The sequence below is a fragment of the Drosophila biarmipes genome, chromosome X (assembly GCF_025231255.1).
Source record: "Drosophila biarmipes strain raj3 chromosome X, RU_DBia_V1.1, whole genome shotgun sequence".
NCBI lineage: Eukaryota > Metazoa > Arthropoda > Insecta > Diptera > Drosophilidae > Drosophila > Drosophila biarmipes.
In genome coordinates, this window is record NC_066611.1 from 13,090,474 (window position 1) to 13,114,159 (window position 23,686).

The following is a 23,686-nucleotide window of genomic DNA, read 5'->3' on the forward strand; positions in this document are numbered from 1 at the left end:
GGACATCACGTTGCAATGAGTGCAAAAAAACAACAAGAAACACAATATGGGAGGGGTAAAAAGGGGGAGGGGCAGGTCGGAGTTGCACTCATTATGCAAAATAAAGAAAGAAGTAAAAAAAAAATAAAAACACCACAACGACGGGCTGGGAAAACAAGTTGAAGGCACCGAAAAAATAACAAGGAAACATCCGTCAAAAAAGGCAAAATTAAGATGCAATTAAAAGTAGACATGAAATATTATCCTTAAACACTGTATAGAAAATATAATTATTCAAAGCTGAAACTTAATAACTCGCTAGCAACCTATCAGAACTCTGATTGTATCAAGAGTTCGGCTTTTAAATTTGGTACCCAACATATTTATATCGAAACTAATGAAACTCGCTAGTAACCTATCGTAACTCTGATTGTATTGAGGGTTCGGCTTTTAAATTTGGTACCCAACATATTTGCATCACAACTATTGAAACTGCAAGAGTTGGGTGAACAAAGCTGCGAAAATTGCGCCAATTCCGGGGGCTATCATTTCCCGCTCCTCCTAACCATACCCCCATCCATCCCATACTTTTGCCAATGATCCGCGGGGTGGACTGGATGCTTAAGCACAGTTACGCCCTAAGGAGGTCATGCAGCACAATCGGCCAAGGAAGCCGAAGAAACCGCCAGAAGAGAGGAAGCTGCAGAAGACACAGAAGAAAGACGCGCTGATGGGGCCACGATCTTTAAATTTGTAATGCGCCCGGAACGGTGGAATGGAATGAAATGCACTGGGAATGGGCTGCAATGTAAAAGTTGCAGTCAAAAAACTGATGAATGATGCTGGGCTGGTCAAAAAAAAAAGACGAGGAGGCACAGGGGGTTTGAGCTGACAAACGAGTTTGCCCCTTGTGGCAGCTACTTCAGATACTTCGGCGTGGGCGACTATTTCCATTTGGCTCGTGGCCAGTCATGAGTCATGATTCACCAGCATCGATAACTGGTTATCGATAGGCGCTGGGGAGCATTCTCATCGGAAAGCGTCGAAACCTTTTTCCTCTGATTGCTGAGAACCCAAAGCCTCGGGTTGGGTTTGCTCAAAACGAAAATTGATCTCCAAGTGGGAGTATGAAATTACATTTCGGAACTTGGGGGTACCATTTCTTATAGTAAACTAGTGTCTGAAATTCTAGGATATAAAGTAAAAAATTAGCTAATAATGCAGTCTTGTCATTATAATTTATGGTGATAAATATAAAACTAATGTTTTTACAGTTTCTACAGATGGTTCGCCTATTATTTTTGGTACTCAACATACATGTACCATCAACTTTCTATAAAATGTAACTTGGTTGAGATACTCGTTAAATATTTCAAAAAACTCCCTAGGCAACCTTAAGTAACTCGGGTTCTACTGAAGCTATAGATATGAAACTTGGTACTAGGGATATTTATGTAGTAATAAAACAGAACTCACCTTTGGGGCACGTGCAGTTGTAGGACAGACCGTTCGAATGGCAAACTCCGCCGTTCTGGCAGGGCGACGGTGAGCAGGGCTTGTACTTGGTGTCGCAATCCTTTCCCGTATAGCCCGTGGGACAGATGCATCTAGAACAGAAGCGAGAACAGCAATTAAACGCGGGTTAACAGCAATTAAATTCGGCCCGGCTACCACACCACCGGGGAAACCATAAAATCTGTCCCTGGCCTGAACTTCCGTTTTGCAGTTCGAATTCGGATTCGGATCTGGATTTGTATCTCAATCCCATGGGGGGGAGGGGGGCTTAATTCGAGCCAGCCTGTGTGTGAGTGTGAGCATTGCTTAGAGGAGTTTCGACCGGTTTTTCGGCTGCCACAAAACCAAGAAAAAAACAAAGATATATAATAAAAAAAAAAAAAGAAAAGAAGTAGAAAAACTCCAGTGGAGTATCTCTCGCTGGGACTCTCTTTTATGGCCCGGGTTTTTGTTCACTTTGATTTTGTGCTGCCGCTTCTTCTTTCATTCTTATACTTTATACTTTAATGTGATTTAAACTTAATTTGCTTGTGCCTTGTAAACCGAGCCGAAACTCCAACTGCACTGGGATTCTTGAGAAATGTGCTTCTTTTTTTCCTCTCGTTTCTTCGGCCATTAAAACGGGTTTGGTTTTTGTGTTTTGGCCGCGTCGCGGGAGCACCTTAAAAGGCCAATGGACAAGACCACGCCCCTCCCGGCGCTAATTAAGACCATTAAAGAGCATTTAATTAAATTAAACAATTAAAAGGCACCAGCAAGCAACTCTTTAAATAGCCAGCCTGGCCAAAACCGAACTCTTTGGGGATCCGAATTCTTTCCCCCCACTAGAAGTTCCCATCTCCCCGAAGGCTTTCGAGTAAATTACATTGAATTGAAAATTGCCGGTGCCTAACAATGAAAACAAACCGGAGAAACATTCCGTAAAAAAATTGATTTTTGATTGACATGTGAAATCCAGCAGGCCAATAGCCCTAGGGCCTCTCGGTTTTGTATCTCTCAAATGAAGATTGGATATTGGATTTTGGATTTGGGCTTTGGGGTTCGTTGAATTCTTTGGCTCTTTATTGTTGCATGGGTGTGGGGCTCTTAATGAGCAAGTGAAATCCAGGCAGATTTCAATTATTTATAGCAGCAAATAAATTTCTTTCTTTAGATAAATAATAAAAATTGTACTTTCTTAAGCTGCTTGGAATGTTTTGGTAACTGCACTCAGAAAAATAAAATGCAGTTGACCTTTAACCCGCTCTGGTGGAGAGTTATTCACCCATTAAACCACTCAATATTCAATGGGCCCATTGCGATTGCCATGAATAACGAATCACGAATACCTATTCACTTAATTATTCGTTTGTGTTCGACAGTTTGTTTCCATTAATAAATTCCCACCAACTGACAGTTGACAAATAAAATCGCTGTCTTTGCCAAAATGAAACGAAACAGAAAACCTAAAACCTCATAAACTAAAGCATGACTAAGCTTTGGCCGCAGGTTTTAGCATAGAAACATCATAAAATCCACAAATCGAATATGAAATTTATGCAAATTGCCCGGCCAGCCATTCAACGGTGGCAGAAGATCATTTAGGCCCCCCATTCACTTCCCGATCTTAGCGATTTATCATGGGGATTTAGTGTTATCTTTTGAAGACCCACACAAAAGGACTCGAGTTTGGCGTGTCTCAATTTGATAGCAATTTATGGGATTGAACGTACTTTTATTTTAGGCCTCCTCACCATAATATTTCAGAAAATTCCAAAATAAATACTTTTTTATAGTTATTTCAAAAACCCTTTTAAATGGATTTATTTCAAGTGTATGCTAATTGCTTTGGAAGCAGCCACAGTCAAACTAAACTAAAACAAACAGCAAACACATGTTCACATCGCACTTTTCTGCTCAAATGGCTTTTGGTGAAGATATATATAAGACCCACACACACCCTCTGCCCCGCTCCCTTTGGATAATTTGTGTGTTTCAAATTAAAAATGCAAATGATTCCAAACTGACACAAAAAATAAAATAAAGAAAGAGAAAAAAACAAAGAAAACGAAGTAATTTAATTTACGTGGCTGAACCAGTTCCCAAAAAGAGTAAAAAGCCGTGTGTTTCTAGACAAAAGATCGCCGGAAATTTGAGATCTTTTGTTCGACGACTCATTTTCTATAGGTCGATCGCGTTTTGTGTGTTTTAATTAGAGTGGAAATGTTGTTCGGGCCAATTGGCAATTTGTTGTTGGCCTAAACGAAAATCAATAAGCTATGCAAATCGCAACGAAATAAAATGGGATTTCATAAATTATTACTCTTAAATTGCCATTAATTAAAGGAAGCCAGCGAGCGGCCGAGCTTTAGATAAATATGCAAATCGTTTCGCAACGATGATTTGTTATCGATTTTTGGGGTTTTGAGGTTTTTGTTTTTTTTTTTTTGGTGCAAAATCAGACGTGTTCGATCTTTTGTCGAACAGAGAAAACAATTTGCACTTGTCAGCTGGAAGTTGAGTTATCACATCCGTTGACAATTCGATTTATTGACAATCGGCGCTTCGATTGATATTCAACAGGGTGGCATTTCGATGTTCATCGATTGGTTTGCCTGACGTTTTCAAATGCCTAATCGAGGGGTTTGACAAGAGTATGCAAATTAAGTGGTCTAATGAGGGATTTGTTTAATTTTTTCTTAGTTCATAGATAATAGATATGATCACTTACTGGTAGGATCCGTGGGTGTTGACGCAGGTGCCGCCGTACTTGCAGGGATTCGACTGGCACTCCTCGATGTCGTAGGAGCAGGTGTCACCGGTGAATCCTGGCGGACAGGAGCAGGTGAAGCTGCTGCTTCCGGCCAGGGCGGTGCAGGTGGCTCCATTCCGGCAGGGCGAACTGGCGCACAGGTTCTTCGTCTCGCAGCGATCACCTGGGCAGGGAGGCATGGATATGATATTGGTTGCTCTAATATGGACTTGGGCACTTTCCCCGTTAGAAACCTCACCTGTATAGCCATTGGCACACGCGCACGTGTACTCCTGCAGGGTCTTCAGCTGGCAGGTGCCTCCGTTGTGGCAAGTGACATGGTCGCAGGCATTCGGCACCGCTATTTCGCACAAGGACTCGTCGAAGCCCAGGGGACACTTGCAGGAGATGCCCGGCCGGCCGTTGCGAAAGGTCACCTGACAGGTGCCGCCGTTCTGGCAACGCATCGAGTTGCACGGATTCCGGTGCTCACAGTAGTTGCCGACATAGTGTGAATCGCAACTGGAATGGAGATACAGATAGATACGGATTAGCGGGTTGCCATTAAAATGGGTTGCAGGTGGCGATTTGAATGAGTGCATTGGGGCACACAATCTTCTGTGCACTCGGAGAAAACCAAATACTAAGGTAACAGAAAATGTTTATCCTAAATGAATCTATTATAATCTACAATCAACCTTTATAAACTCTTTATTAAGCTTGAAAAATAAATCCTAAAAATAAAAACTGGCGCCCAAGCAGGGACCGTAAAATGCACTGGTTTACAAATTTCGCCGCAGTGATTTCACACATATCGTTTGCTGGCTACTTTATCGACTTGTCGGCTTAGTTGACCAAAGTCAGGAGCCAGATCTGCGCCGCCTGATAAATCCCAGGCTCCAGCGACTCCGAAGTGTTAAAGCTGACAAAGTAGCCTCATTTCCGCCCCAAGCTCGGCTCCTTGGACCACTTTCACGAGGCTGGATTTGGACAAGTTGGAGCTCCAGATGAACGACAGATGGGTTATCGCATCGAATTCGATCTCTTAAGCTGGCCAGAGACTACTTGTCTTTCCATCTGAATACTTTGTTAATGATCCTTTGATTTTGCATAAAATAATTTTAAAAAATATATATACCTTCTACTTTATATAAAATATTAGTTTCATTAGGCATCCAAAATAGTTTTCCCTTCCACAGAGGTATCGCACAGTTTTCCCAAATCGAGGCCAAAGGAAAATCAGTCCAATAAGTTTCCCATAAACAATATTTTATGGTGCACACAGAAAAAAATACTACAAATTGGTTGAGTAATGACAATGATGGAACAATATCGGCTCTTAGCATTGAAGACTCTCTTTTTCCGATTCTCCACTCCCAACTTCAACGACGACATTATGCCTTGTTGTTGTTACTTTTCCCTTGAGAAAACAATTTTTATGTACGGTAATTTGTGCGCGATCTTGATTGCATATTAAATTTTTTTGCCTCCGCTGATGCTGATGCTGCTTCTTCATCGGCTGCTGGATGCAATGAGAAAATTACACGCATTGCTGATGCAGTGGCAACAGCAACAGCAGCAGCAGCATGCAGCAGCAACATCAAGCAGCACGGCAGCAACATACCGAACAACCAGCAACAAGCAATGAATAATCATTAAGGCGGCTGCTGACCAACCTGAAAAGCGCTGGATCCGATGGGATGTTGCTGGTCCAGCCGAGGAAAAACCGCTTTTCTTTTTTCGTTTTATTTCTGCATTTTTTTTTTCCTTCTTCTGCTGTTTTTTTTTGTCCGATGCTGCTACTTCCCGTTACAAGTGTGTGAAAATGCTTTAGATTTAGCATTAATTTGTAGCAATCCCCTATAGAGGCCCTGCCTAACCTCAAAGTCTGTCGATCGTAATCGAAGACAGCTTGCTAATTTTAGAGAGAGAATTTAGAGAGTTGACAAGCTTAAAAAAGGTGAGGAGCATACACTAAAAAAATGTAAAAGAAAGGGTCTTTAACCACAAACGTATTTATAAAACAAGTTATCGTCATCGATGTTTTAATCGATCGTTTCTTAATAAGAATGTCAAATTTATCGTAGTAATTGGTAGCAGTATTGTGCCATTTTGCCTCCTACTTAAATATTTGTATTCCACATTGATTTATTCTGCCTCCGGAGAATATAAATTAAAATCGATATTTTCGATTTTTTAAATAAAAAAAATCGATTAATTTTTTTCTTCTTAATATAGGGTTCTTGTTAAGGTATTTTGTCGATATGACCCCACTGATAAGACCAGGCCAAAGAGATGTAATAAAATCAGCTAAAGCGTAGAGAAGGCAAAGAAGTGGCAAGGGGAAGCCCCATTCAAATGAGGTGTCAGGCTTTTTGCTGCTACCCAAATGAGAGGAAAATGTTGGATGGAAAAATTAATGTAATATAAATTATACTCAGGCCAAGCAGAGTTTTTCAGCTCGGGTTCGAAGTAGTCGGTAACTTGTTTTGAGAGAAAGAAAGAGAGGGCTGGCAGAAAACGTGACTCGCATTGGCAAATAAACCAAGGCAGCCACTGGGTGTGTTAGTGTGTGTTGGTGGCTTTATCTCCTTCTCCGCATTCTACTCCTCTAAGGCCCCCCACCTCCTGATCTGCTTTAAAGCCTCCTTTATAAAGTTGGCCAAAAAGGGAATGAGTCACCTTTTGTCACGTGAAGGAAACGGAGTGGCTAAACGGGTAAGAAATTGTTTTAAAAAATGGTATATGAAATTATAAAGGTGGCATTAGAACGATAAATGGCTCGATAAATTCGATAGTATATCGGTAATGTAAAAAAAAAAAATTTCTCAAAATTATCCAAAATCTATTTACTGAAATTGCTCGTGAGAAAAGCCAGCGTAAATCTATCTCAGATCGGATCAAACGATTGTATCTGTATCTGCATCTACATCTCTGCATCCGTATCTCCGCTTCCAACTCAATTTGCGGTCGGCGATCGGGGACAGAAATTGTTCACAATCATAACTGCATGAAGTGAATATGAAATGCACATAGATATGCATATATATATTTATATTCGCTTCTCACGATCGTTCGATTGAATGGGTAACCACAGCAGCTCGTATCGAATGGATTATGGATTTCTGGGCTAGCTGAGGGGCTAGACTCATGGTTTACAGGCAAATGATTTAATGTCATCGCCCGATGATCATTCATCTTTTTTCGACCACTCCGCCTGACTGTAGCTATATATGGCTTCCAGAGATCCAAAGGCAACTCCTCTCGGCTCTGCGAGTGTCTAATTTCCCTAGTGCAATTCACACGCCTCGTGCACAGCTAGAAAAATATTATTCAAATACTTTAAATATTAATCAACTACCATTAGAAATTTATATAAATTATTTGATATATTTATTTATATGAAGATCAGGTTTAAAGGTGCTTCTGGCACCTGTAAGAAGTACTTCAAGCCTTAAACATTTTCTGTGTGTACAGTAAACACCAAACAGAGGTATTATATTCATATAAATATGCAGCTTTCCGCTGATCTCAGCACATTATCACAGGATCGGTGGGGAGGCGAGTGTGGGGTACCACAAATAAACTGCTTATCGCCTCACAAACACTCCCCAGACACTCTGCCAAGATTCTAGAAGTCATTCGCTGTGTGATCCCATTTGTTTAATGACCTGATAAGGCGCCAATTAGCTGGACTTGATCAATTTGTCTGAATGGGTTGGCGCTGTCGATGGGGATTTGGAAGGGATTACTTTGTAAGGGTTCTTATCAAACTTGATTTTTTCCCACCTAATTAAGCTTTGATCTCATTCAATCTGCTTGGCTAATCTTCGCTTTCATGGGGAACTCCCAAATTTTGTTTTGATGATTTCCCAAGGTTTCTGATCTGTGACTCTACGAGTATCAGCAGATAGGAAATGATCTCTAATCTCTAATTTATCTTATTTTAATGTATTTAAGTAAACAGATTTTTTTCTGGACTTCAAACCAACTTTCATAACTTTACCCAAAACTGAGAAATGAGTAGAACAATGAAGATGATCTGTGGCCAGAAGAGGGGGAAACAAATATATGGAGGTACCGAGAGCACACTCCTCGCATTACAAGCACTCGGGTTTTCTGCTTTTCGGTGTTTCGGCTTTTGCTGAGACGTGTTTTTCACGTGAAAATGTGCTCGTTTTTCCAGGCGCAGGTGCAACACGCCCAAATACTCGTTCCACACACTCCTCGCTGCCCGATTCTCCCTATCCCCGGGGCCTTTATCTATCGCTTCCTTTCACCCAGACATTTCGTGTGGTATTTGCCTAGCTGTCCCAGAACAATGGCAAAAGGGAGGACAGAGTGGAAAACCAACTGAAATGAAGTGAAGTGAAATGCGTGACCCCGGCTCACTAACAAATTTTACACCCAACAAATTTCCTTTCCGTTCTGTTTCCATCCATATAGCACCTATGCACATAGATCTATCTATCCAACCATCCCAGCCATCCATCCATCCATCCATCCATCCATCCATTTCCAGCTGTTGTTTGCGGAGAGATTGAAGGTCTTCTTCGGTTCTGTTTTTGTTTGATTTCCCATTGTCCGTTGAGCAGGTAAAAAATAAAATGCATTTTCTGACACTGGTCCGTCAAATGATTTCCACAGGTTCCAGTTTCCAGGTAACGAAACACATACCTGATACCATTCCCGAAATTCGTTGTACAGAACTCCCGACTTTATAAGCTTTTATGGGTTTAATAAAGCGGAAAACCTTCTTATCAAGAGGAGCCATAAAAACGGCTTTTACGATGGGCTGTTTCACTTTGTCGAACTTGTTTGTCTTATGCAAATGACGATCAATCTAAACTATGGCCAATAAAAACTATCTTTAGGCAGTCAAATTTTAAAAATGTAACTGTTCCGATAATAGCAGAAAAACACCATGGAGCATTATCATATAGGAGACCATCCGAACTCGAGTAAGCGAGTGATTTGACGGGCAGTTTTTGGTATGTGGTTTACTTATGAACCAAGCTTTTATAATAAGGGAAATGCTTAAGATATTTTGGGAATTTTTTAGAAAGGGTTTTTAAAAATGTTTTACAGTATTTTCTCATGGAAAATCGGAACCAAGTGGCTATCGAAAATATATTTTATTTTAAATAGAACTGTTATACCGTAAATCTATATAAGTAACATTCATCTCTGTTCCGATAATAGCAGAAAAACACCATGGAGCATTATCATACAGGAGACCATCCGAACTCGAGTAAGCGAGTGATTTGACGGGAAGTTTTTGGTATGTGGTTTACTTATGAACCAAGCTTTTATAATAAGGGAAATGCTTAAGATATTTTGGGAATTTTTTAGAAAGGGTTTTTAAACATGTTTTACAGTATTTTCTCATGGAAAATCGGAACTAAGTGGTTATTGAAAAGATATTTTATTTTAAATAGAACTGTTATACCGTAAATCTATATAAGTAACATCCATCTCTGGAATTTTTGGGATGTGTCTGTCTTACATCAAAGGCGCACATTGTAACAGCTAATAACACTAATCAGCAGAAAAAGAGTTCCCCAAAAAGAGGTGAAGCTTCGATGGGCGATTGCCCGACTTGTGTGATGAAATGATTTGTCGTCGGGCGTAGAAGAAAAACCAAAGGTATTTCCATATATGCATAATTAAGAGACGTAAGCCTGGGAAAATCTTTCGTTTCAGTTATGAGAAGACAAAGCTCGGATTTATGTAATGCATCATTCCACATTCGAATAATTAACATTATGCCTTCTACGCTGCTTCTCTGCACCCATCAACCGACCGACCGACCGACCGACCGACCGACCGACCGACCATCCATCCATCCATCCGAGGAACCATCATCATCAACTTGGTCTACCATCTTCAGCGTTTCGTGAGAATGCGCAACTTAATTGAGTTTCAATAAAACGTTTTAATTTGACCAAAGCGAGAGAGGCACGGAGACCTGGCCAAAGGAATTTTGTACGCCAACGCCTTGGCTGCAAAAATAAAAAAGGTGTATGAAAACAGAGCACACAAAAGGGGAGCAAGGGTCTGCGTCTCCTCGGGAAAAATGTAAAATGCAGGCCGGAATGCACAATAAATATTCGCTACGCTTTTCGGGTAGCCAAGATCTCATGGGATGGGCCCCGGCTCCGGCTCCGGCGAGACCCTTGCTTCCTCGCAGCTTGTGTAACACAGAAAAGCAATCAGAGCAGGTTGCAAACGAGTTTCATATATTTCCCCTCCTCGGCCGAAGGATGTTCACACATATATATCCACAGGGAGATATATATATATATATATATATGAGAAAAATGGCCGCCGCAAGTTAAATGTGTCATCGCAGCACAGATGAAAAGCTGGCTTTTCCATTGTCATTTCCAGGCCGCAGAGCATAGAGCCCCATGGCCAATGTGCTTAATGATCAGTTAATTAAAGTAATTGCAGCCTGGAAATGCTTTTCCCCCTTTTTCACTTTTCGAGAAGAAAAGAAAAGAAATGAAAAGACGAGAGGAGAGGAGAACAAGAACGCGAAGGAGGAAAGGTAGAAAGCCGAGAACACTTCAAGTGCAAAGCGTGTGAGCCAAGAGTTCAAATAAAAACGTAAATTATTCTCCTGCGGTGAGTGTTCGTGTCCGTGTGTGTGTGCGAGGGCATTTAGAAACACGCACACACACGCACACACACACACACACACACACACACACACACTCACGTGCGGTGCCAAGAAAACAAAAGACTTAGGCAACGAACTTTTCTCACTCGGCGGTTAATTCACTTTCTGGGGATCAAATGCGACGGTTTCAGCTCAAAACTATTTAATTAATCGATTTTACTTGATATTCACCTTTGTTTATCACAAGTTCTTGAAAACAGACTATCAGAACTCAGCTATCCTTGCGTTTCGCAACCAAATATTTGGTATGTGGCTTTCTTTCAACCAAAAAGGCTATAATAACAGGGAAGTGTCCGCCTTCGAATGAATTTTTTTTAATACTAATAATATTTTATTATCTGAAGTTCCCTTCCTCTTGAAATACACTGCCACAATCAATGCAAGCTGATCTCAAATCGATTCAACTCAAAACTATTTAATTAGCTACCAATTTAATAGGTTTTACTGGATATTCACCATGGTTTATCAGAAGTTCTTATAAACAGACCATCAGAACTCAGCTATCCTTGCGTTCCGCAACGAAATATTTGGTATGTGGCTTTCTTTCCACCAAAATGGCCATAATAATAAGAAAGGATCCACCTCTGAGTGAATTTTTTTTTTTAATATTAATTTACGAGAGCTAAAGTTCCCTTCCTCATTAAAGGCACTGCCACAATCAATGCGAGCTGATCTCGTTTGTATTCTAAAACAGTACAACTGTTGCTGTGCCCGATCGGTTGCCTTTTTTGATCGGCCAGATCTTGGCGCTCGTTGTAAACAGGGTTTTCCAGCCATTTCCCCCCCGGGAACGCTGTGCGGCGAGAGACTACTACACATGTCAACCGATCCTGGCCCGCTCTTTCCTCGGCTATCTTTGGGCAATTACATAAAAGCGCTTGGCTCTTAGCCCAAAACTGCGAGATGCCAGTTTAGTCTTTTCTCCTGTTTCGTTTATGTATTTTTGTGGCAACTCGGGGATCCGTGGGTTATTTTATTTTGCTTTTGCTCTTCCCTCGACTGCCTTGCCTTGCCTTGCCTTGGTTTTGGTTTTTGCGATGATCATCAAAGGCACGATCAAGCCAATGGCCATGTGTATATGTGCGCTGGCCCCTCTTTCTTCAAGACATTTTTTTTTTGGCTTGGTTTTGGTTTTGGTTTTTTTGTTTTTTCTTTTTGATTCGGCGATAAGATCGCTTTGAACTTTTGTCTTGAGCTTGAGCTATTAGAGCTGATTTTTTCGGTCTTGCGGTCTTGCGGCCAACTGATCCTCGGATCGTTTTCGGCTGATCCATGCTGATCCATTTACCACATTTTCTTGATTTGGAATTGCTCTGGTTGTCTTGTGTGTCTATCGCTGGCTCTGGCTGGCCAAAAAGCTTGGCTTTTATACGGCTTTTACGATGGCTTTTCCGCCTGCCAGCTTGTTTGTTTAATTGACTCGATTGCCAACAGTTTGGTTTTCTTTTTGACTGACACAACTGTTTTTCCTTCTATTTTTTAAATTTATTTTTTTTCTTCCCCCCCCCCATGTCAAATGTCATGTAGTCTGCGGCTCAATTTTGTCACTGCCATCTCAGAACAATGAGTTTGATTTATATGGTGGCATGGCAAAAGAGCCCACAAAAAAGGCGAGGAAAAAGCGTTTCTTACTAGCGGTTTATGACATGTTAATGAGCAGCATCTCTCGAACGGCCACGCCCCCCGGCGGCCCCCTTTTTTGGCGGAAATTTCTTTTGATGTATAAAACAGCGCTTTTTTTTCCCCCTCCCATCTTTATTTTGATGAGTCAGTGAGCCGAACATCAACAAAGGCCAAAATAATGGTAAATAAAAGTGGATATTTAGCGCGAAAGGTTTCTAGAAAAGTTTTTATTGGCTAATAGATGTTTAACATTTGCCAATTTGGCACAAAGTTTTTAACTTTCGAAAATAAAAACATTTTTTAAGAGCTATACTAGGGCAGTATTTAAAATACCACTTGGGGATGAAGAAATATTAGGTAGACATTTTTTTCTACATTTTTTATTGCTTCCAGCAGTAGTACAAAATGATTTTGAAGTTCCAAATAAGCTGCGTTTTACCAAGCCCGATCATAAAAATAAAGCAAACTTCAAAGCGGATCGCTGGGAATAGTCGAGGCCTGAGTGTACGCCAGGAATGCAATTCGATCTTAACTTTTTGTGGGTTCTTGCAGTGAGTTTTCGTTAATTATGCCATGTAGGTCGGGGCTCGGGCCGCTTCGCAGACTCGTAAAAATTGTTGACGACAGTCTGTCAAAATATATGGATATAGCGATCGTTTCGCCGACCCGAGCCGAGACTCACCGGCCGGACTGGACTCTCTATTTATAATAACTCAAACAGAGTTATGCGTTGCGTACGTGCCGTTTGTTTTGGGCCGCGTTTGATTTATTGCAAAGACAACAGAGGGAAATAGACAAAAAAAAATAAAGAAAAAATCGTGGAAAAAACACAGAAATAAATAAAAGACAACATACGGAGGAGGAAACAAAATACGAACATCGAAGTGCGAGGCGAGTGAAAATCATGCGAACCGGGCTAAAGGCACGAACCAGAGACTCCCAGACTCTCGTTTAGGTTCAAACCGATTTGCCACGAATGTCGCTCGACAACGAGCCCGATTTGATTCGATCCGCAGAAGAGAAGACTGCAGACTGGAGACTGAAGACTGGAGAGCGGAGACTGGAGAGCGGAGAACGGAGAACGGGGACCGAAGACCGTAGACCGTAGACCGCAGACCGAAGACCAAAGACCAAAGATTGTGCGGGCGCTTTTGTCTGGCCAAACAACAACTTCCCTCCTTTTGTCTAGACGAATTTCGAGTTAAATTAAACAGAGTGCACACACAAAAATCCCTTGTCCTTGAAGTTGAGCTCTTGATTGACACATGCAAATGCCGCCACGAACTCTCACCCCAGTTCTGGAGATACAAATAAAAATAAAAATAAATTTTAGATTTAATTTTTTTGAATTTGTGTTAATCTGTTTTACTTGCTCTACTCCTTTCTGAATGCAAAAATGAAAAACCCTATGATATATGGGCTGTAAGCCTAGAACAGACTATTTGAACTCAATAACCGCAGGGTTTATTCCGGAAATTTTTGGTATGTGGCTTTCTGGTAACTAAAAGTTCTGAAATATTTAAAAAAAAAACCCAAACTTTACTTACGCGCAGTAGGTTTTGCCATTGAGTTGTGTGACGCAGGTGCCGCCATTCTGGCAGCCAACACTTGTGCAGGAAGCGGGCCCCAACGCGGTATCTGCAAGGATAAATGGAGAGGATTAATAATTAATAGAGGTTTATAATTAAAAATCATTCAAAAAGTGTCAGAGACAAGTAGCATTAATAATACTAATAGCTAAATAATGATGACCAGTGATTATAGAAGCCTTCCCTTACACATTCCTATAGACACCTTGCCAACCGGCCGTCCATATCTGTAGGATCATACTAACTTGTCGCCCATTTATGTCTACTTAACATGCCACATCGTTGTAAGCCGAAGAAAGAAAGATATACCCGTGGGGAGGGCAGAGGAGAGAATAAAAACATTCTGGTTCTGTTTGCAGAACATCGGGAGATCGTATATGTATCTGCCTTTTAAGGGCAAACAGGCGGCATGTCAAAGTCACCGTCTTCATCATCATTATCATCATTGTTGCCAATCACAGACAAAAAGTTCACTGCACTTGAACTGCCCAGCGCTGCAGAAAATTAGTTGGATAAGAAAACTGAAACTTGTGCAATCAAATCAAATTGTTATTATGCATAAAAAATACAGACACACAAAACAAAAAAAAAACCAAAAAAAAAAACGCATGAAAAAATCAGAAGGCACACAAAAATTATGCTTATTCCATTGAAAAATATCTGGCACACAAAATTAAACAAACGAAGCCGCAAACAAGCAATCCCCCCAATTTCACTTCACCTCTTCAGGTTCGGAGATCCAAAAAAATATACATCAGTTATGAACAGATCGGTCCGGAAGAGTAGTGCACTTCTAGATATGCCTAATGTACTCAACCTTGATTGAGGTTTATTTTTATGTAATTATTTCAAAGATTTTTAAAATTTTGAGAAAAAAAAAATCGTATTTGTTACAACCTTGAAAAATATTTTTTAAAACTCAAGGAAAGCTAAATTTAAAAGACCTGTAGATATATGTAAATTACTCAGGCTTGATTGCAAGTTATTTCCTGCAGTTATTTTAGATATTTGTAAAATTTTGAGAACAAAATAATCTTATTTATTTTAACCTGGAAAAATTCAAGGAGGGATAAATGTAAGACTTTTAGATATATCTGACGTATTTAACCCCGATTGTAAGTAATTTTTTGCAATTAATTAAAATATTTTTAAAATTTTGAGAACAAAAAAATCTTAATTTTGTATAGCCTGGAAAAGTATTTCGAAAACTCAAGAAAGGCTCTATCTAAAAGAATTTTGGGTATACATAATGTACTTCACCTTGATTGTAAGTAATTTTTTGGAATTAATTAAAATATTTTTGAAACTTTGAGAACAAAAAAATCTTATTTATTTTAACTTGAAAAAAATCATTTAAAAAACTCAAGAAGGCTAAATATAAAATCCTAGAAAATACTTAAAGAATCTAAACCTAATTTATAATTTATTGCCTGCTTTTAATAATTTGTACTGCATTTCCCAGAACTTTTCACACCTCCTCTGCTATTTTTCTGCGCCCCACTGTATATATGTTTGCTAATTGGGCGTGTGGCGATTTCCTGCGCTGAAAAAAGCAGAAAAAGATGGAAGAGGGGTTCCTAACTCAGCTGAACTCGGCTCCTCCATGCGGTTCAGTTCATTTCGGTTCGAGGCGACGACAATAAGTTTTGATTGCCCCCGTCAGGCGGAGATAAATAAATCGCTTTGTCTGCCGAAAGGGGCGGTGGGCGGCGGGGCGTGGCACTGGGGTGGGGGTGTGCATATGCGGAGATACACACACAATGAGTGACCACTGTACCGCCGTGCATACACAAGCACAAATCAAATGCAAAAAGGCTTAAGTCAGAGCGCCAACTGAATGCACAAATTGAAAATTTCCAAGAAAAAGTGTGGTAAGCAAATTTATTTATACATTTCAGCTATTAATGGGTGGTGATTTAACTGATAAATATTTGATTAACATCAAAGTTTTCTTTACAAATTGTAATCTAGTTTAATTACTATTTTTAAGCCCAAAATTCATTTCATAAATTATTTAGTATTATACTTTATATTTTATTCACACTACTTTTCGCTCACTGTCTGTCGCCTCCTTTAAACATTGATGATCGATGGCTTGTGGACAAGACGTGGCATAAATCTCAAAGATATACAATATGAACGCATATATGTATGAACATTTGCCTGATTAACTGGCTAATGACAATACATAAATAAGGCGGCGAGGAGGGCAAAAAATAAGAGATAACTTCAAATTGAGTCACATCCATTGGATGTGCGCAATACTGCAGAAATTTATGCAAAAGGAAAAAATTATTGCAGCACGCTCAGCGGTTGCTCTGCATTTGATTGTCTTCGCTTGGCCGCGACTGTGTGTGCGTTTGTTTGTAAACTAATTGACCTCAATTAGTGTAAAAAAAAAAATTAAACAGATGCAAAACATAAAAAAAATCCAGACACAAATCCAAAAGAGCAGCAGACACAAATAAAACGCAGTGTCAGTGCGGTGGGTGCAGCCTCTGAAATCCACAGTAAGTCACTCTAGAGTTCTCATAACATTTTGGAATGCTTTAAAAACAGTTGTAAAGTATTTTAAAAATGTATAAAATATATATAGAAAATGTCTAAAATATCTATTATATTTTTTGTAGCTTTCTTTAATAGTTAGTTATGTTTAGTGCCCCGAATTATTTGTTTTGCCTCCCGTTCTTGGGGAATATGCGACAGAAGTGCGTACATAAAATGGACAAATGTACGAAATTGAATTATACGAATTCCAGGTGAAGATCACTCAAATGGGGACAGAGCTTAAATGGTTTCTTCCCGAGAGGTGTGGCCGGGGGCTTATGAGTCTGGTTAATTAATTTGCCGACTGGCAAGGCGAGAAAGACAGAGAGGGCGCATGGGCACTCAACGCTTCATCGGCAGAGCGTGAAAAGATTTTCAGTTTTTCAGCCAGCTTTTTGTACGATTTTTTTTTATTGCGTGTGATTTGCCGCACACATGTAAAATCAACGTGGCCCCCGGCATTTATGCGGCGTTTAGGCAGATGCCCAAGTGCACACATGCTTTTCCGCTTTTCCACCGCCGACAAATGAGCTGTTAATTGCTTGACTTGGCCCGAACCGAGTTGAGACCTAATTAAGCTTGCCCAACGATATGTGTAATAGAGATTGGCCGCTTTGGTTTGGTTTTCGGCTTGGCGGCCAGATCGGGGGCATCTCTCGGAGTCACGACGTTCCACAATCACCGATGAAAGCAGGCGTGACTGTGACTTGCAAATATCCGTGATATTGATCGATCAAAATGGACTGCAAGCGACAGCCCGCGTTGCAGTTGAGTTATTCATTTTTTCTGAGGGGTAAATTCAATGTATGCCACATGTATTTAACAAAGAAAAAAATTACTAGTTAATTTTTAGAAATAATGAGGTACCTTAGGTTAACTGTCATCTACCATCTCTGACACACATTGTTAGCCATAAAGCGATCGATGAACCACTTGTAATTACCGCGAAAAACAATTTACATACATCAAACAAATAAAAACGACAAAAACGAGGAAGCCAAGACAATAATGAAATATCTCCGCTGGTTTTTTCTTTTTAAATGGCGCTTATCGAATTTAAATTTTTCGCATTACCACATACGAAAAAAAGACACAACAATGAAAAAGTGGCAAACGCTATCAGCATAATAAGCAACAACAGCTGCGACAACTAAAACAAAAAGCAACCACACCAAACTAAAACAAGAAAAACACCAACAATCGCCAGAAAAAAGAAACCAAACCACGGCCAAAAATTTCTCACGCTTTTCTCTAGGCAAGAAAAAAATATAATAAAAACGTATCAACAAGAATGTCAGCAAGTGAAGATATAAAATAAAATGGCAGACAAATTGTAGAGCTTACATTTAATTTTAAACTCCGATTTTTTCTCTACTAGAGGAAAATTGTTACATTTTTTTTATATAAACACGGGATAAATGAAGTAATTTTTTGTGAATCAAATCGTAAGCCGAAAGACCAGAAGCCCTTTTCGACCTTATCGCCTTTCAATTAAATTCATTCCGCTGGGCCCACTTTCTTATCTAAATTCAGTTCATGTTTATTCATGATTTTTATTTGGCGGCAATTTCGCCACAACTTTTAATTTTGAATCCAGTAAGTAAGTCACTGTACTTTAAATAATATATATATTTGTTAAAAAACATCAATGAGCCTTAATTAAAACCAGGAATGCTTACTTCCAAGGGATAAGTTCAATCAAATGTAATGTTCTCTTTTTTAAGACTATAATAAAATTGAAAATCTTTTCAGAGGTACCTACTATGGTTATAATATTTAGATAATCAATTATCCATTTATGCAAATTATTCATATTTAAATTATATCTTTAAAGTGCTTTAAACAATAGATTGGTAAATTACTTCTTTAAAAGGTAATATTTAATTATTTCGATTTTCAATCAAAGAAACCGTTCTTGGGTTCAGCATAACAGTTTTATGAGAGGAACCTTTGAAGATCTGCCGAAATAAATTTGATTCAATTGCTTATTGATCGTTTAACCCCCGCAATACATCTTTTGTTCCCATTTTGGTGTTCGTAATTGTTTCACTTGTCATCGATCTCTTCCTACTCGTACATTCATGCACATTTATTTGCATATATTGTCTGAAGAGTGTGGCGAAATGATAATAGATATTTTCATACAAATTTGCGTCGCAAAAATGAACTGCAAGAGTGATAAGCCGCCAAAGAAAGCGAAGCGATCATCGAACAATCACTATTTCTATGGGAATTGTTCAGAAAATGATCACAAATTGCTGCGGGGGCAGGCAATAAATAAATGCTTTTTCTACATAAATGAGTAATGGCAAATAACAAATTGGTTAGCAAGAAGTACAGCTTGGGGGGAAATAATAGTGGAAAATAGCTCTGATATAATATTTTATTTTAATTAAAAAAGTTACTAAAATAAACAATTTTAAGGACTATCAAGGCTCAAAATATGCTATCGATTTTATCGATAACTTTGTAAAGCAGTTTTCTTTTGTTACTCTCACATCAACAACTTTCATTTCTCATGTTTACAAACTCAAATTGAAGATATTTCTGACAAATAAATATTAAAAATCGAAAATAGCGATTTAATCGATAACTATTTTTCTTGTTTGTAAATATAAAGAAGATGCCCAGGCAGTGGAAAATGAGCGTCATGCAGAGGCGTTGTAACAACAGCAGCAGGCAGCAAAATGCGGAAAGATTGTAAAGTGTTAATGAAAAGTAGCCGAGATCGCTGGGGAAGCGAGTAGCAAGGGGGCTCGAGCCGAAGGAAAAAGGGGGAGTGGCACACAGGGGCGGTGGGGCGTTGGGGGCGTGGAGCGGGGGCAAGTCGTAAAACGTATAAACGAGTGTGGGAACCGACGTCAACGAAACACAACGTCTCGCTCTTTCTTTTGGTCTTTTTGGGTTATGTGGCATGGAATTTTGCCTTGGCTCGCTCTCTCCCTCTCTCTCTTTCTAGCCCACTGCCGGCCGTCTCTTTCGCACCATCTATCGCCATCTCTCTTGCCCCCTGTATCTCTATCTCTGCTAACCCCTTTTGTTTGGTCCGAAGCGTCTGAAGCTTTTGATAGATTAATAGGCCACTGTCGTCGGCGATAGCAAAAACGAAAAAAAAGGAAAAAACTGGAAAAATCTAAACAATATATGTACATATATCTATAGAAAACCAAAACCCAAGACTCCAATGCTCTTCCCTATCATAACCGCCGATGCCCAAGTCACTGGTTTCCCCATTCATACGTATAATTTTGGATCATTGGGGGAGGAAGTTTGTGGTTTTTGCGGTCTACGCAATTGTTATTGCAACATATGTTGAAATAGATTTTGGATTAGACGACTTTTGTGAGGGGAGGAAAGCCTGGGAATGTGGTTTATGGGTTAACTGATTGGTGGCTCAATGAGTGGGTTAGAAGCGGACTTGTACATCGATTTGTAAAGCCAAAGAACCGGGGAAATAATTACTGCAATATTTCTAAGAATAGAACGATTAAATATAATAAAAGTAGATTATTTTGTGAGTATACTTTAAATGATACTAAAAATTAACACCTTCTTTTTTATATCACTCTCGAGATTAACAACCATAATTTCTTACTAACTTGGGTAGGTAAAAACAAACCCCCTTTTCACAGTCGAGCGCTGTTTCCACTTGATGATCATCATCGGTCGTCGTTGTTTTCCCCCGTTTTCCACACCGACTCGCATTTTTTATTTTCCCACATGAGAAGCTCGGATGATTAGCATAATGCTTAGCCAAATGAAAGATAATATTATGAGAATAATTGACCTACCCGACGATGTAATTGAGTGCATGATAAGAGGGGGTGGAAAACGTTCACTGGGAGGGAGGATGAGTGCATTGAACAGCCCTCGGGAAAGGAAGGGAAGGCAAAGGACACACAGCTGCAGTTGTAAGTAATCTATATATCTACGCGTGTATTTTGGTAATTCAAGTGCACTCGAAAACATATGCGACACTTTGACAAATCCGCCCTCGCCGGGGAGGAAGTATATTTTAAATATATCTCCATAGAGAGAGAAAGAGAGAGAGCCAGAGCCAGAGCCAGAGTTCAAGAGGTCGAGGCTGTAGGAAATGCGCGCCAAACTGAAAAAAGGCCGCGCAGGCGCACAAACAAAAAGGGTTGTTGCTTGAAAATCCATAAAAATAATGGCATATGAGTGATATTGTACGGCGTCCCGGCTCTCTTGCACTCCTCTTGTGTACACTCTAAATAAACTGAAGCATTTAACACTTCCGGCAGACAACGAGCCAGCGTGTGAATGTTTAGTTAAAGTTCGGGCAAAGGGAACAAAAATGTGGAAGAAGGAAAAAAGTCAGAGTCTTCGGTTCGATATTTACTTGACGCCTCTGCTAATTTGTCACCGCAGTTTGGAAAATGCCAGCTGCTGGGGCGCCGCCCTGCCCAATGGCCTTATGCAAATGTCGCGCAGGTTGCAACGTGCTAAGGGAAAAGCCAAAGAGAAAGAGTCTGGAAAATGCAGAAGATGCATCCGAGAGATATGCCTAATCAATGCTAAGTGATCGTTCGGCTGAAGTGGAACCGAGACGCTAATGATCATAGGCATTAAAGATACAGAGGTCCCAAAGAGTGGCCTAAAACTCCCCTTAAGCTATCCCTATATCATGGAGATATTGTAAATGTTATACTTAACGCTTTATATTCATGTATTTTTATCAAATTTTTCTAAAAATCTATTAAAAATATTTCTTATATTTTGCTTAAACCTCCAAAAAAACCTTCAGTTTTGTATCTTTGAAGTACACATCCTAATTTCTGCTGGGACTAAGCTCCAGCCATAGCAGAGTACATCCTTTTCGCATTTCCTTGAGTTTCCCAAAAGCATCTTAAGTACTTTAGAGCCAACAACTGTCAGATGCTTGAAATTTGAGATACATTTTCAAGTGGCAGCTTGAAGCATGTGTTTATCTCGGTGTTTGTGTATCCTGCAGTTTATAAGGTATTTTTTTATTTTGTCAAGTATCTGTCTTGGTATCTAGTTACTTTACATGGCATCCACTACTCTTGAGATGTAAACTTAAAGGAACCAAGCCGTGTTCTACATCTTGATGTTAAGGAATTTAATTTAGTTAATCCCACATTTTGGCTTCCTGCATTATTTGTATCTTTCGCCATTCTTCGGATGTATCTTTTAGGCTTCCAAGGCCCTTGGGACCACCATGAATAGTATCATTTGGCCATCTCATCCCGTATCTTTTGGCATTATTGATGATTATTATTATGCAAGCCAGAGTATCTATGCATCTCTCAAAGTCAACCACTCACTTGAGCTTGGACCGATCTCGATTTTCCCCCTACAGATGGTTCTCAAACACGCATATGAGGAGGAAGATGCAGAAGGAGACGGATAAAGAGGAGAAAAGAAGGAACAGCAGGAGGAGGAGGAGGAGATGGAGAAAGAAAGAAGACAAAGTCGGAGCAATTTCAGTTTCAACTCGAGAAGACGACGAGCACACGATCGGCGACTGTCGTCGATCCGCTCAAGTGTATATAATGATGATTGTCATTTTTCATTGCCTCCTCCAAAACAGGATAGAAGACGGGAAAGAGATGGCCATAGACGGGGTGGAAAGAGAGGGCCGACAGCCCAGTCAGCTTGGCCAAGAAGTTTCTAAGCCAACTGATTGCGTTTGCCCAGGAAATCGTAAATTTCTTTAATGGCAAGACGAGAGCAAAGGAAAAAATTTCAAAATTAATTTAACCCAGCATATAAAAGCAATTTTTCAATTATTTTGGGGTTTATTTGAGAATCCCAGAAAAGGTAGCCAATCAATTAAATCAAGAAAAATTATAATCATAGAGTTAGTACTACAGAAATGTAAAAAAAGAAATGACCTCCGCGAATTCTTCAGCATCTTTGAGGTTTCTAATTTAATTCCCGCGAATTCTTCAGGTTCTTTTTAATTTTCAGAATGGTTATTGCTATTAGAAACTCTCAATTTACTCAAGATATAACCATAAAGATGGCACTCCAAAAATTAAAAAAAAATTACCTACGCGAATTCTTGAGGATCTTGGCGGTTTTTAACTAAATTCCCGCGAATTCTTTAGGTTCTTTTTCATTTCCAGCATGGGTAGTGCTATAGAAACCCTCAATTTATGCAAGACAAAGCCATTTCCAGAAGTAAGGGCGTTTTTTAAATGTACGCGAATTCTTCAGATCTCCAATTTTCTACTTTTAAAGGCCAACAGAGAGAGCTGGTTGTATAAGAGTGTCGGGGCTGACATGGCGTGCATTTGCGACGGGGATTTCCGAGGGGGCGTGGCAGGGGCCCAGCCCAAAAGCCCCAAAGCCTGGAAGACCAGAAGAGACCGGGCCAAAAGCGAAGGAGAGAAACCAAACCAAACCAAACAAGACACTTTGGGTAATATCTATAAAAATCGCTCTTGGTGTGTGTTTCTCCAGGGGGAGGGGAAAGGGGCAAGGGGGCAGGTCTGGGTCGAAAGGAGGGGTTCTTCTGAGGTTGTCAGCCTTTTTTCTTCTTTTCCTCGTGTGGTATCTCCCAGATACTTCTGCTTGGCGATCGCGTTCGCGTTCAAGAACAAGCCGCACAAAGGAGAGAAGCCCAAAGAGACCAGCCAAGAAAACCCAAGAAAAGGCAAAGACACGAAAGACAAGAAAGAAAGAAAAAAAAACTAAAAACTTGTTCGGTCAGTGCGTTCGTCGTCTCTGTTGTTGTGTGTATCTTGTATCTTGTATCTGGTGGATGTGTGTGCCCAGTACCTGTATACCGACTGGCAGTGTGCATGTGTTGGCCATAAAGAAAACTCATTAAACTGGCCATGGCAGAAAGAGTAAGTCAGGGCGCACTAATTCGCCTGGCCATCATTAAAAGTCAATAAAAGGCAAGAGGAGAGGCCTCAAGTCGAGATTTAGAATCCATACAGTCCATGGATTTTTGTAAGCCGACTTAATTGCGGCCGCCACATGTGAGGACTGTTTTCATAATTAGTTTGGCCGCTCTAAACACTACACATA

General features: G+C 40.0%; 1 protein-coding gene across 1 annotated transcript in view; it reads right to left on the reverse strand.

Moving 5' to 3' along the window:
* Window positions 1-23,686, reverse strand: part of LOC108025736 (neurogenic locus Notch protein) — a 42,159-nt gene that overhangs the window by 13,007 nt on the left and 5,466 nt on the right. The window contains exons 2-5 of the mRNA XM_017096324.3: window positions 14,078-14,168; window positions 4,485-4,747; window positions 4,205-4,409; window positions 1,456-1,586 (exon numbers count right to left, since the gene is read on the reverse strand). Coding sequence (XP_016951813.2) covers window positions 1,456-1,586; window positions 4,205-4,409; window positions 4,485-4,747; window positions 14,078-14,168 — 690 coding nt within the window. The remainder of the gene's footprint in view (window positions 1-1,455; window positions 1,587-4,204; window positions 4,410-4,484; window positions 4,748-14,077; window positions 14,169-23,686) is intronic.